General features: G+C 40.1%; 1 protein-coding gene across 2 annotated transcripts in view; it reads left to right on the forward strand.

Moving 5' to 3' along the window:
• The window catches only part of idh2 (isocitrate dehydrogenase (NADP(+)) 2), a 24641-nt gene extending 21363 nt beyond the window's left edge, over positions 1 to 3278 (forward strand). For both annotated transcript variants that reach the window (XM_020528553.2, XM_048616035.1), the window contains exons 9-11: positions 1100 to 1197; positions 1666 to 1758; positions 2904 to 3278. In XM_020528553.2, the coding sequence (XP_020384142.1) occupies positions 1100 to 1197; positions 1666 to 1758; positions 2904 to 2991 (279 nt within the window). In that variant the 3' untranslated portion in view covers positions 2992 to 3278. The remainder of the gene's footprint in view (positions 1 to 1099; positions 1198 to 1665; positions 1759 to 2903) is intronic.
• Positions 3279 to 14882: the final 11604 nt, after the last annotated feature.

Consider the following 14882-nt stretch of genomic DNA (forward strand, 5'->3'; position numbering starts at 1 on the left):
AAAAAAAAATTCTGAAGAAGGGTCCAGACCCAAAACGTCAGCTTTCCTGCTCCTCTGATGCTGCTTGGCCTGCTGTGTTCATCCAGCTCTACACCTTGTTATTTCATTTTTTTAAAATAGTTTTATAAGGAAGATCAGAGTTGGATGCTTCTCATATAGTGAAAGTACCAATGTAAACGTTGGCCTTTAGTGGCCTGATTTGGTGCTGTAATCTAATTCTATTAATTAATACAACTTGAAATGCCTGTTTCTAGCCTGTTTGCAATGCTGTGTTCACTTGGTGAGTGTGCAACTCATTGAGCCACTACAGAATCAAGATCTTGAAGGAGCAAAAAATATTCTGACTAATTGTTCTGCATAATCCTTCTGTTGACATGGCTGCTCTCTGCTACTTGTGAATAGTCTTTACAAATTTTAGTACATTTTCTGAATCACTTCAGTAAAATTGTTTCAATTCATCTCAACCTTTGGAACAACTTTATTCTATGTTTATAGATATTGCTTAACTTTCTGATTGTAGTATGGATTAAATTAGTTTTGTGTTCCAGTTAAATCTTCTGATTTTCAGACTAATGGGATCTAATTTAAAATGTTATGTATATCTATATAGATATACATATTCCTTCATCTTGATATAATGCACCCCTTATAAAATTGTTACTGTGGATATTTATAGTAGATCTTCACCACACGTTAGAAAGTTTGTGCTTGTGCTGCTTCCAGAAGTCCTACCCATCTAGTCCCATTTTCCTATTGATTTTCCCAAAACCTATTTATTTGTATCCAGTTTCTTCTTTGAAAGTTGACTATTGACTATTCATAATCAAACTAGACCTTAATTCGTGGCCTGGTTCTTTTGCCAATCACCATAAATCTATCTGGTTACTGAAACACCAACCATTTTGCTTACTTACTACTTCAAATGCTTTATAGTTGCATTATTTAGATTGTAGATGGTTCCTTAAGATTTTGGTGGTTAGAGTTGTATCTGATTTCATATCTCATGTGTAATTGTAGAGTCTTAAACTCTCTATGGCTTCAGTGAAGGAATGATGTCCTTGGAAGGAGTGGGCTAGTCTGACCATCTCCTATGTTGCAGGGCAATCCTACCAGTACAAACCCCATTGCCAGTATTTTTGCTTGGACTCGAGGCCTCGAACACCGTGGAAAGCTGGATGGCAATCAAGAACTCATCAGGTAAAACGGTAATGGGTTGGTATTTCATGATGGAGACCAAGGAAATTATTTTTCAAACGTTAGCTTTTAAATTTGCATGTTGCATGCAATTCTGATTGTTGTAAAACTTGACGGACTTGTCCTGCATCTCTTGTGGTTCCATTTAGGCTGGAGCTTGAGGAACGAGTTCAATTTCTGTTCCGGAGGCTTTGTATAAAAGTATTGACTTAACACTCCTTCTCCTTCTGGTGTTTATCTTATTACTGAACAGATGAGATCAAGCTCACTGTATAATGATTTGAGGTTGTGTGTTGAGATCATTGACAGTTAGTCAGGAGGAATACTGACCCTAAACTGAAGTTAAATTTGGGCAATGACTGCTGAAGGTATTAATGTTATGATTCACTGTTGCATCTTTTATTACTACTGTCCTGGCAAGGTAACACTTTAATACTAATTCAAATGTACTGTAACATTTGGTTTTTCAAGGTTTTCTCAGACATTGGAACAGGTGTGTGTTGAAACCGTTGAGAGCGGTATCATGACTAAAGATCTGGCCGGTTGTATCCATGGTCTCAGTCAGTAAGTTTTACTTATTTTAAAATTGGTACATTCTTCATGTGCTGAACTTAGAAGGAACCTAATGCTTAGTTTAGTTATCCTGATTTATGGTTTGGAATGAATTAATTGATCTGCACTGTTCATTAGCCAAAAAGAGCGCTCTTCCCATTTCTCCCTCCCAAAGATGCCAAGAATCAAGCGGCCATGTCCTTTTGGCTGCACAGAATTTCTGGGTACAGATCCCATTATAAGAAGGCAGTGAGTTAGGTTAGAATAATTATCTTAATCAACCTGTTTGGACATGCAGTGACATCAGTGGGCAGATGGGGCTTGAACCTGAATCTCCTGGCTCAAAGCAAGGAACACTCCTGTTGAACCAGAAGAGCCCATTAGGTTAGAACAGACTTGGTCCGTAGCAGTAATGTGGACCATTTACAAAATGGACTACAGAAATTCACCAAGGCTCATTGGGCAGCACCTTCCAAATCTGACCACCTAGGAGGACAAGGGCAGCAGATCCACATAAGCACCATGCTTGCAAGCTCCTCTCAGGTACTCACTATCCTGACTTCAAAATAAATCCCTGTTCCTTCAGGGTTCCTTTCAAAATCCTGGAATTCTCTGCTTAACATCATACTGGGTCTCTCTACACAAAATGGGCTGTAATGGTTTAAGGAGGCAGCTCTCCTCCAGTTTTAGAGCTACTAGGGAGGGCTATAAATACTGACCCAACCAGTGACATCAACATCCTAGGAATGAATTTAAAAGCTTCCTCACGTTTGCCAATTCATTATGTGGATTGAGAAAAGAGGTTGGGTCTTAGCTGGTTTGGGGCAATGGAGCAGACTGTCCTACAGTAAAAGATAAAGAAACTGGGCAAGAGCTCGTATCAACCATGCTTATGAAATGTGGGAGCTCTCTGCCTCACTGGTCATCTGGGAATAATTTTGTGGGGAAGAAGGAAGAGCATGTAGAGAGGAGACCAGATAACTGGTACTTCTGTAGAGTTAAGCTTCTTTGTTTGCACTGACCAATTTCACCATCTGAATGGGATCAAATGTCTGGTTAATACCAGTCTAATTCATAGATTTTTAAACTTCTATTATACAGGTATTGTTTCATTCCTGTCTCTCTCTAAGTTTGGATATGTTCTGCTTTCCCTTCAGTGTGCGATTGAATGAGCATTATGTCAACACTACTGACTTCCTGGATGCCATAAGGAATAATTTGGATAAAGCCCTAGGCAAGAAGTAGATGTTGTAAAAAAAAAAAAAAAAATTCATTTTACCTCATTTTTAACTTAAGACTAAGGTCACATCAGAAGAAGGAAGAAGCCAGTCGGTTTACTTATTTTTTTAAGTTTAAATTTATTAAGGCTAAGATTTCCCGGCATGTACCGGGAGGACATTGTACAGAGAGTTTGGACTGATGTGGATTTTGTATTGTGAAACATTTCATTGAAATCTGTAATATATTTGTCACTAGGAATGAAGTTGGCATTAATTAACAAGCAATAAAAAAAAAAATCCTTCAATATGTAATTTCCTGTGTGCTACTTTCAATTCTCAGTAATTCCCAAACTATAAAGCTTCAGAGACATGGAGGAATACAATACAATGTTTAAGGTAAACCAGCATTTAACAGCAAGCACTTGTAGGTTGGGTACATGTGCAACAGCTGTCCATAGTGTCTGAAACCTTTCCAGTTCCAATGCTGTCTGCTGTGTCAGCTTCAACATTGCTAAATGTTAATACGGTGTGGCCAGATGTGTACTTAAGGCCAGTGACAAGTAATGTGGTCACCCCTGCAAACCTGAATGGAAGCTCCCAGTGAGAGTAAAGAGCTGGATTAATAAACAAATGGATTAGATAGGGATACAAAGAATCAGTACAGTACAGAAAAGGATAATGAAGCATGAACAGGTTGGATGGCCTGTTCATATACTGTGAATTCTAATCTCTTTATCCTGCCACACCAAAGTATTAGCTTTATATCATTGTGTACTTAATTGAAAAACATTAGGGTTCAGTGAATTAAAAGGCAGATTCAAACAATGAATATTTAAGATGGTTTGAAAGGAATGTACATTTCTTTTTCTCAGGTAGCTGATTAACTTTTTTTTGTAAATGATCTGAACGAGTTGCTTGCATTGATTTGCACTGCCCTGTAGTGTGTTCCAGCTGTTGAAATAAGCAGAATAAAATAGCATACTTGCCAAGATTGAGTGGAAAAGGTTTAAGATTACAGGAGGAAAGTGAATTCTAGGGAGTGGAGATACAACTGAAAATCACCACAAACGAGTCATCTCTTGCTAGAAAGCAGAAGACAGTGGTTTGGGAGGTAAAAGACAAATTGAGAAAGTTGAGATGTGGTGAGGGAATAAGAATTTCCTTTTTGAGGTGAAGATTCCAACTTGTCTGTTACTTAAGTTCAGACTTTGAGCCATACATATAATTGATTTGGGTTGAACATTAGCAAAAGCAATTTGAGGAGCATGATGCCCAGAAACTACATCCTTGTCAGAACTCTGCTATCTCCACAATCATCCACAATAGGTTTTAAATGCCATGTTTTGGGAGTATCAATTAACTTAGGGTGATAATGTTTGTTTGACTTGAAGGATCCAGTGTAGTGCTGAGCAACTGATGTGGATCAGGCTGGGATGTCAAGATAGGGTAATTGTCATTGCAGTTTGGACTTGACTTTTGCTTGCTGCAAAACTTCTTCAGAATGGGAGTGAGACTAATCAGATTATTTGTCAAAAGATCCGTTGCAGTTTGAGTTCTAATGGCCTCCTTGCTATGCTGTATGAATGATTCGAATAGAAACTAAACACCAGCTGCCTCTACACCCCATTTTAATCTTAAAACAAATTCAGGTATTTTAAGTTTAAGTGAAATGCAAGCAGGCTTTTTCTCCTGATGACTTAAAGGCCATTTTGACAGGTAGTGTATGGAGGTGTAGCTTTAAATTTCAGAACACAGTATTAACTCATGAAAAGGGGAGTGTGGTTTCCCTTACCAGCCTGCAGTATGCTACAAAGAAATGACAAAATAGAAATAACCCCATTCCTGAAGTGCTGATTGGAATAACATCAAATGTGGAGCTCTTTCTGCATTTTATTTTTAAAGCATGTCTCAAATTCCATTGCAGGATCTGTGTGGCTGCACTCTATATGCAGGCTTCACAATCCATGTTCATGCTGGATCAAAGACCAGACTCCAATAGTCCTGATTCCAGCTTTTGGCCTATAAGTGTGAGAGGCTATAGCAATGCAAGTGAATATCCGAATGTTAAGTGAATCTGACTTGGCCAGTCACTTAAGGAAGAGCTGCCAACTTGATCATGCCGTCTATTTAATCCCAGATCATTAAGTACATTAGAAACAGCAAGAGCCACAATGGCCAGGCCTGCAGGGCCCGACAGGAAAGAAAAGTCAAAAATATCCCTCTGGATCCAAAACTGACCAAAAAGCAGGAAACGAAGTGCCACTTTGCCTTGGGTTCAGTCTTCTTTGACCAGACTACCATGAGTGATCTTATCCATACTTTGAAGTCCATATAGACTATAATCAAATACATTCCTCTTGTTACCACCTCAAAAGTATTCATCCAAGTTTGTCAAACCCTTAAATCCATATTGCTGGATCGGTCTTTTTCCCAGTACAGATGCTATCCTTCAGTTTTTTTTTTCTAATAGCCTCCCTATTAAACTGTGGGTTACAATTTCCTGGTCAGTCCTATTATTTAAAAATGGAAAAGCTGGTGTTAGTAGTCCTGTGGCTAGAGAGAATTTAAATACAGTGCCAGGGCCTTTATCTTCTGCCTTACCTCCATCAACAGTCTGAGATACTTTTCACTTAGTTCTGCAGATTCATCACTCTTGAGGCAGCTAAACCCACCACTACTTCTTATCAAGACATTAGAAATGAGCAACAGTCCTTCTTCATGATGTCAATACATGTCATCCTTCTCCATCATGAAGGCCAACATGCAGTAGCCATTGAGGACAGTGCTGACCTCTTCCAATTTCTTACCTAACCTCCTGAAGTTAGCTTGCAGGATATTATTTTTCTTTCTTCATGACATTGGTCCCAACATGAACCACCATCTCTGCAGCTGTCCCAAAACATCCACTGAGGCAAAATGCCATCCTGGAGTCACATCTATAGCTGCAAAAGCACCTGTCTAATCCCCTTACTAACAGATTCCCCTATCACTATTGCCCTATCATACTACTTTGTCCCCACACAGCTGGACTACCCATATGCCATGCTTTTACTAGCCTTCGCAGAACAAATGTCACTTGTTTCCAAGGCCAAAAAAAATGGTTAGTAAGTATGAAGTTTTGGTTAGTAAGTAGAATGCAGCCAGATTCCTTCACTGCCTACCTGCTTGTCCTCTAACCCTGTAGTGACCTCTGTCTGCTTTTTGAGGTGACTATGTGCTATCCAGAACCCCCTCAGCCTCATGCATAATGTAGGGCCCCCAACTGCAGCAGAGCTCAAATTGCTCCAGCCAGAATGAACTCCACTAGGAGCATCTAGGATTACCCAAATAGTGCAGGATATGCAAGCCACAGGCATGTTCTCCAGCCAAAGCTTAACTAGATAGAGTGCGGACCCTTGCTTTTATTTTGCCCTTAGTCCTACTTCAGTATAGACTTAAAATCTATTATTAATGTCCAGAGTGCCACTTAGGTCTGCCACCTCTGCCTGCTTTTCTGCAAGAGTCCTCATCTCTCTCATTCTTCTTAAAGAGCTCTTGTATGCATTATCCAATGATTGAAAAGTGGAGGAAGTGTTGGTAGTTTCCCTCTCTTTCCCCCATACTTGTCTTTACTGTTTTATTTCCATAAAACCAGACAATGGAATAAGTACAGCTTGTTTTGACAAGTCAGCCTTGGAAGGGATGAGTCAAAGGTACTTTTCACATCATATTCTTGCATTTAGAGAAGAGGCAGAGGAGATGAGAAAGGAGGGTTTAAAGAATTTGCCTGTCAAATTAATATCAATTTTAAACAATTATGCATTCAAAGGGTGAAAAGTCCTTTTCAGAGTTCTGTAATCTTAAAAGCACTGCTTTTTAGTGCTTGTCCACATTTTAGTATCCTTTTGCAGTTAGGATGAACAAAGAAAGGAGCCATGTTTACATTTTACTTGACTGTAAACTTCAGATGGGAGGGGAAAACTGCCTGTATTGCAGATTTCTACACTCATGGCTAAAGAGTTGCTTTCAGACGTGCAGGCAGACCTTTATTTAATGAAGGATGTAGTTAAAATTAGACAGTCTAGTCTTTTGAGACCAAGTACTGTGTTTATATTGAATTAAAACTACATCTGTTTATCTGAACCCCTGTGGAATAAATCTAATTTTAATACACCACTTAGAAAATACAAACAAAAGCAAAGTGCAGGACACCAAAAGTAATTGTTTTGCCTGATCAGCCTAGCTTCTGCATGGAGTTAATGAAAAGTCCATCATTTGGATATCATTCCAAATCAGCACCCACCTTTTTCCAAACAGCTAGTGTGCTAAGCAGGGTGCTCAGTATGGAGATGGAGTTCACAACATTGTAAGCCTCCTTAAATTGGATATATATCCATGTTAACCCAACACTGACATGAAAAATGATTAAGTTTTTACATTTTGTTCAATTTTCAGTTCCATAGAAATGGTCTGGGCTATAACAGATCATGCTTAGGTTTCTGTTACCCCCCCGTGCCAGTTTGAAACACTACACTTATCAGAGGCCTACTCACCAAGATCTTCACTTACCTGTCTGGAAATGAGGTGATCTCACTTGATAACACAAGGCTGATTTATTTACCTGATGTTTCTGCAGTCCAGACAAATTGCTCATGAGACATCAAGACTGAAGTAACAAGTTTTTCAATGTGTTAAGGATATCTCATGGCATTGCTCCAAACGAGTCATCTCCAGATTTTTTATTTCTTCCAAGTTCCAACCTGCTTTCAAAGCATGCTCTCCATGCGTAAAAGGTATTCAAATTTCTCTGCTTATCCTCTTTCGGCTCCATTTCCTGCCCGGATTCCGATAAAAGACAGGATGTCCTTTAAAGGACTGAAGCTCCACGGTTGTAGTATTTATGGATCTGGATGTGTTGCCGGTCTAAGACTGGCAGTGATAAGGTAGTTGTACAGAGGGTGATGGGGACAAGGTTGCCATAGCAATGAAACAACCAAAAATGTATAGTTTTGAAGAAATGCAAACATCAACTAAAACTGACTCTTCCAATTAAGTGTAACGACAGTAGACCGTTCAAAGAGATTATGGCTGATCTACATCTCACCTACTGACTTGCCTTGAATTTATGTGATGATATTCTTGGTAAAAACAAAATCTGCCAATCTTTGGTCTATAAATTTCAACTGAGCCACTGGGGAGATGGGATATTTCTAATACACTGTGTGAAATGATTCCTGATTTCACTCCCACAGCCTCATTACTCTGTTCCAAGAGATGGCAGTACACATACTCCTCCACCATTGCAGCAGACATCATTGGGACATTGTAGTCTGATTGAGGGAACAAGGTTGCAGGACAGAAATTCTGCTGGCCTTTGGAATGCATTATTGTTATATCTCAGCATTTTTAGAAGAGATCCATTTAATTGAATCTTCCAAAAAAAGAAGTGTAGTGAATAATTTGTTGAATATTGTTAAGACAACCTAATGAAAACCAGACAAAAATCAAAGAACTACAGCTCCTGGAAATTAAAACTGAAATGAAAACAAACTTCTGGGAGAAATTCACCAGGTCTGGCAGCATCCATTCCTTTGTCTGCTGTCCTCTCTCTTTCTCTGGGCTCCACCTTCACCTATAGTTATTCCTCCCACATTCTTCCCCTCCCCAGCATATAGACCACATTTTCCTAACGACAATCAGTTCTGAAGGAAGGGTCACTGGATCTGAAACACTGACTTACTTTCTCCCCAGAGATGCTGCCAGACCTGCCAAGTTTCTTCAGCAATTTCTGCTTTTGTGGATTAAAAACTCGAATTAGGCTAGGGCTCCGAAACCTACGGCACCAGAAGTGCTCGCAGCTAACATCACTTGTAGACCCAACCTTTTCACTTGAATCTTGGAAACAAAGAAAAGCCAACAAGTATTTAATTGTGCAGATTAAAGTGTAGCATAGTGATCAGTCATAATTTGAACAAAATATTCTACTTTTTTAAAAAAAGTACCGCTTAAGTGGTTTAGCAACATTATAGTTGTAAATAATACCTTTAGTTCATGAATCATACAAGACATAGAAACAGAAATTAGGCCATTCAGCCCACCGAGTCTGCTCCACCATTCAATCGTGGCTGATAAGTTCCTCAACCCCATTCTCCTGCTTTCTCCCCATAACCCTTGATCTCCTTGATAATCGAGAACCTATCTATCTCTCTCCTAAATGTACTCAATGACTTGGCCTCCACAGCCTTCTGTGGCAGTGAATTCCATAGATTCACCACTCCCTGGCTGAAGCAGTTTCTCCTTATCTCCATTCTAATAGGTCTTCCCTTTACTCTAAGGCTGTGCCTTCGGGTCCTAGACTCTCCTACCAATGGAAGCACCTTCCCAACATCCACTTTATCCAGGCCATTCAGTATTCTGAAAGTTTCAGTTAGATCCTCCCTCATCCGTCTAAACTCCAATGAGTACAGTCCCAGAGTCCTCAAACGTTCCTCATATGTTAAACTTTCCATTCCTGGGACCATTCTTGTGAACCTCCTCTGAACCCGCTCCAGGGCTAGTACATCCTTCCTGGGAAATCGCTAATGTGACACCCCTGTTTAAAAAGGGAGTAAGGCAAAAGATGGAAAATTATAGGCCGATTAGCCTAACCTCAGTCCTGGGTAAGATTTTGGAGTCCATTGTAAAGGATGAGATTGCTGAATATTTGGAAGTGTATAGTAAAATAAGGCAAAGTCAGCATGGTTTCATCAAGGGGAGGTCATGCCTGACAAATCTGTTAGAATTCTTTGAGGAAGTAATGAGCAGAGTACACCAAGGAGAGCCAATGGATGTTATGGAGCCCAAAGAGATATGGGGCCCAAAACTGCACACAATACTCCAAATGTGGCCTGACCAGAGCCTTATAAAGCCTCAGTAGTACATTCCTATTTTTATATTCAAGTCCTCTCAAAATAAATGCCAACGTTGCATTTGCCTTCCTGACTACTGACTCAACCGGCAAGTTTACCTTGAGAGAATCCTGGACTAGAACTTCCCCAAGTCTCTTTGCACTTCAGACTTCTGAATTTTCTCCCCTTTTAGAAAATAGTCTATGCTTTCATTCTTCTTACCAAAGTGCATGACCTCACACTTTCCCACGTTGTACTCCATCTGCCACTTCTTTGCCCACTCTCCTAACCTGTCCAAGTCCTTCTGCGGCCTCGCCACCTCCTCAATACTACCTGTCCCTCCACCAATCTTTGTATTGTCTGCAAACTTAGCCAGAATGCCCACAGTTCCTTCACCTAGATCATTAATTATAAAAAAGTGAAAAGTTGTGGTCCCAGCACTGACCCTTGCAGAACTCCACTTGTCACTGGCTGCCATTCTGAGAAAGACCCCTTTATCCCCACTCTGCTTTCTGCCAGACAGCTAGTCTTCTATCCATGCTAGCACCTTGCCTCTAACACCATGGGCCCTTATCTTAGCAGCCTTCTGCGTGGCACTTTATCAAAGGCCTTCTTGAAGTCCAGGTAGATAACATCCATTGGTTTTCCTTGGTGTACTCTGCTCATTAGAATTCTTTGAGGAAGTAACAGATTTGTCAGGTATGACCTCCCCTTGATGAAACCATACTGACTTTGCCCTATTTTACTATACACGTCCAAATATTCAGCAATCTCATCCTTTATAATGGACTCCAAAATCTTACCCAGGACTGAGGTTAGGCTAATCGGCCTATAATTTTCTATCTTTTGCCTTACTCCCTTTTTAACAGGGGTGTCACATTAGCGATTTTCCAGTCCTCTGGGACCCTCCCTGACTCTAGTGATTCCTGAAAGATCACCACTAATGCTTCCACTATCTCTTCAGCTATCACCTTTAGAACTCTGGGGTGAAGTCCATCTGGTCCAGATCATTTGTCCACCTTCAGGCAATCAGTTTTACTAGCACCTTTTCCTTGGTGATGGCCACCATACTCAGCTCTGCCCCGACTGTCTTGAATTTTTGGTATATTACTCATGTCTTCCACTGTGAAGACTGATGCGAAGTAATTATTCAGTTCCTCAGCCATTTCCTTGTTCCCTACTACTACCTCTCCACCGTCATTTTCCAGTGGTCCAATGTCCACTTTTGCCCTTTATATACCTAAAGAAACTCTTAGTCTTCATTTATATTAGCAGCTAGCTCACCCTCATATTTAATCTTCTCCCTTCTTACTTCTTTTTTTGTTGCCCTCTGTTGGTCTCCCAGTCCTCTGGTTTCACACTGCCTTTCACCACATTATATGCTTTCTCTTTTGCTTTTGTGCTATCCTGACTGACTTAGTCAGCTATTGTTGCCTCATCCTCCCTGTACCATGCTGCTTTTTCCTAGGGATGAATTTTTGCTGTATTTCCTGAATTACTCCCAGAAACTCCTGCCATTGCTGTTCCACTGTCTTTCCTGTTCAGCTCCTCTTCCAGTCAATTCTGCCCAGCTCCTCCCTCATACCTCTGTAGTCACCTTTATTCAGCTGTAAACATATACATTGGTCTGGGTTTGCTGGGTGTAGATGTGGGAAACAGCTAATCACCTTAGATGCAAAAATTTGGCATTACCAAGATTAAATATAGGCAGAAAGGCTCATCTGAGTGCCTCGCATTCAAATGATTTATAAAAGTGGGAAGTACCACTGCACCAGGAAAAATAATTAGACAACCCAAAATCATTGTGCAGAGCACAAACAGGAAGGTGCAGCAGTGGGTTGGATGTCAGGGTTACTGTGAAGGATATTTAAATAGATGGTTAAGGTATCTTAAGGGTGTGAATGGAGGTTATAAGTCATGAAAGTGATAGTTAATAGATGGAGCTCCTTCCGTGGGTGGACTTCAGCAAAGCTACAAGCAAATTTCTGGGAGACCAATATGCCAATGTAACATGCAAGTCTGAATTTTCTAAGTCAAAATCCTATTGGAGAACCACCTGCAGAAATTACAGCTCAAAACAGACATCTTAACATGGCATATTGCCGTTCTCTTGAGAATGGGTACACAGGACTTTTCAGTGAAACACAGCATATGCATACTGATTTTAATATTACTTGTGCACAGACACTGTTGAGTCTGCACCGGTTCCTTAAAAGCAACCCAGTCAGTCCCATTTTCCCCCTTCCCCGTGTAGTCCTGAACATTTATTGCTTTTAAGTGTCTAATTTTCTTTGGGAATCACTGATCATCACACTTCCACCACTTTCATATGCAGGTCATTACCAAGTGTGTGTAACAAGTTCTTTTTCATAATCTCCCTGCAGCTCCTGTACAAACTTGTCTGCTAGTCCTTGGTCTTGGGGGAAAACTCCCCCCACCTCACTTTTTTACTCAACACCTCTTTTTATAAAGTCCAAGCTCCCATATGTTTTCTGAGCTACTCGATAGACCTTTTTAGAAGGATATTCATGCAGGGCGCCTTCCATTTCTGAAGCTCAGCACAGTTCTATTAAAAGTCTATATTTATTGGGGGTAAAACATGGAAGGCCAGCCAGGAGGGTACTACCCAATGCAAGTCTTAAATAACAGCGAGTTTCTGCAGAGTTGAAACAGGATCAAATGAGTAATGTCATAGGATTGGAAATTATACAAGCACTGTTGGCATATCCAGAGGTCAGAAGCTCATCTTGGGATCAAATGAGACCCCAAGGTGACAAGCTAACTGGTTTAAACTTAAATTCCCCTTCTTCTGGACTCTCCCACTGGAGGAGTGAGTTTCTCTGCTCTTTCAAATTCTTTAATTGTCTTAAATGCCATAATTAGATTATCTCTTGATCAACTATAATCATGGGATTGCAACTTCAGTCTACAAAACCTGTTTAGTTTGCGTTCTAGTGAACCTGCACTGCACCTCTATCAAAGGAACTGCATCCTCTGAAGTGAGGCCTCCTGTGCCAGAAGACCTTGACTCTAGTCCAATTTGTTCCAGAGGTGCGCCATAACATATCTGAACAGGTTAATTAAAAATAATCCATCCTCTGAATTGTGGTTCCACGACCTGAATGCAGTACTCAAAATGCAATCTACCTCAGGCTTTATATAACTAACTTCCACTCTTTAGATTGTTATCGCCAATTCCATATCCCTACTTTTTAAAATCTCCTGTGTAGAGCCTCTTCTATTGCCTCCGAGGGAAGAAAACTTGAGACTTTAGCTATTTCCTCAAAATTCAACTAGATCCATCAAATAATGTCTAAACATCTACAAATTCATACAAGTTCTCAAATGATCAGTTCATATCTAAATCATTTACTCTTGTCCCTAAAACAGATTATTGCAGTTCTTCATAACAGATATTAGACAAAGCAGCTTATTAAGTTAGGCTAATTTTATTTTAAAATCTCACCTCTTCCTAAAGTGGAATGATATTGATTCCTCATCATCACCATGGCGAGGGTAGAGAGAAACCATTAGGACATTTGTAAATCTTCAGTCTTATTTTCTTCCAGCACATTTTCAAAAACATAGTTAAAGCCAATTTCTCCCTATAACTTTATCTTTAAATTGTAACATTTGATACAATCTCTTGATCCTGTACCATGAAGACTAATTCTAAGAAATAGGAGTAAGCCATTCTGGTCTGTCAAGCCTGCTCCATCACTCAATAAGATCATAACTGATCAGAGTGTGGTCTTAATTTGATTCTCCTCCCCATCTCACATAACCCTCAACTTCTTTATCAAAAACTTGTATAAATATAATAATCCAGCTTCTACTGCTGCCTCTGGAAGAGAATTCCAAAGTCTAAGAACTTTCAGAAGAAATTTCTTTTAATTGGGAGACCCCTTTTAAATTATCCCTCAAGCTCTAGAATAGCCTCATGGGAAAGCATCCTTTCAGGAATTAACCCCTCTAACCCTCTCCGAATGTTACATTTGAATGAAAACTATCTTTCACTGCCAACTCTTGAGTATAGGCCCAATCTGCTCAATTTTTCATCCTAGGAATCAGTCTCATGAACCTTCTTCGAACAGCCTCCAAAGCAAGTGCATCCTTCCTCATGCTTGGTGACCGAATCTTTATTCGAAACTCAAGAGGTGGTCTCACCAATGCCCTTTAGAGTTGTATCATAACATTTCTATTTTCATATACCAGATACCTGATACCTTGCAATAAAGGCCAACATTGAAAGGCACAATTACCTACTGTAGTTGCATGCAATATTCCCACTAATCATTTTTCTTCTGACCAGAGGTTCGTGCATGGTAGCAACTTCTAGAATCAGAAGTCAATACTGCAAGCAGCATGGACTTGCTGATGGCTGTGCATGGACCCTCAGAACTGCTACACTTAGAAGACTCATTTCCTGTATGCTAGACATTTGTGCTTCATTCATGCCAACATTTACACCATTCTGTAGTCTCTCTCCACACAAGTACTTTGCTTTGGCAGGATGAATGGAAACGTGGACGACCTCACGTTTTTCCCTACATTATACTGTCTGCCATACTTTTGCTAATCACAGCCAGCCTGGGATTCCAACGGCCCCCGGGGGTGGAAGTGTCTTTGGTGATGAGCGGGGTAATTCCTGGCAGCTCTGCGGGGTCTTCAGTAGCATGATGGTTTGGTCTGAGATTCCACAGCTTCAACATCAGCTTTCTGCAGCAGTGGAGAATAGGGTTCCTGTTTTTTGCCCCCCTCAAACTTCGGAGCCCAGGAACCGTGAATTGAACAAAGATGGCCTTTGTCTTCTGATTTTTTTAAAAAATCATATGATTTGTTATTAATTAGATGTTGGAGTATGGAAACTTAAACATTTGTTTTTCTTTTTTGTATAAAATACAAAATCAGTGACAGTAAGTATCTATTTTGTTCTATTCCCCAATCCCTTTGCAGGTTCTATATCCTCAACTTGTTTCCCTACCTTTGCATCATAAGCAATTTTTGCTAAAATACAGTTCATTCCTTCATGCAGCTTAATTATATATGG

Source organism: Rhincodon typus, chromosome 33 (genome assembly GCF_021869965.1).
Source record: "Rhincodon typus isolate 14 chromosome 33, sRhiTyp1.1, whole genome shotgun sequence".
Classification (NCBI taxonomy): Eukaryota; Metazoa; Chordata; class Chondrichthyes; order Orectolobiformes; family Rhincodontidae; genus Rhincodon; species Rhincodon typus.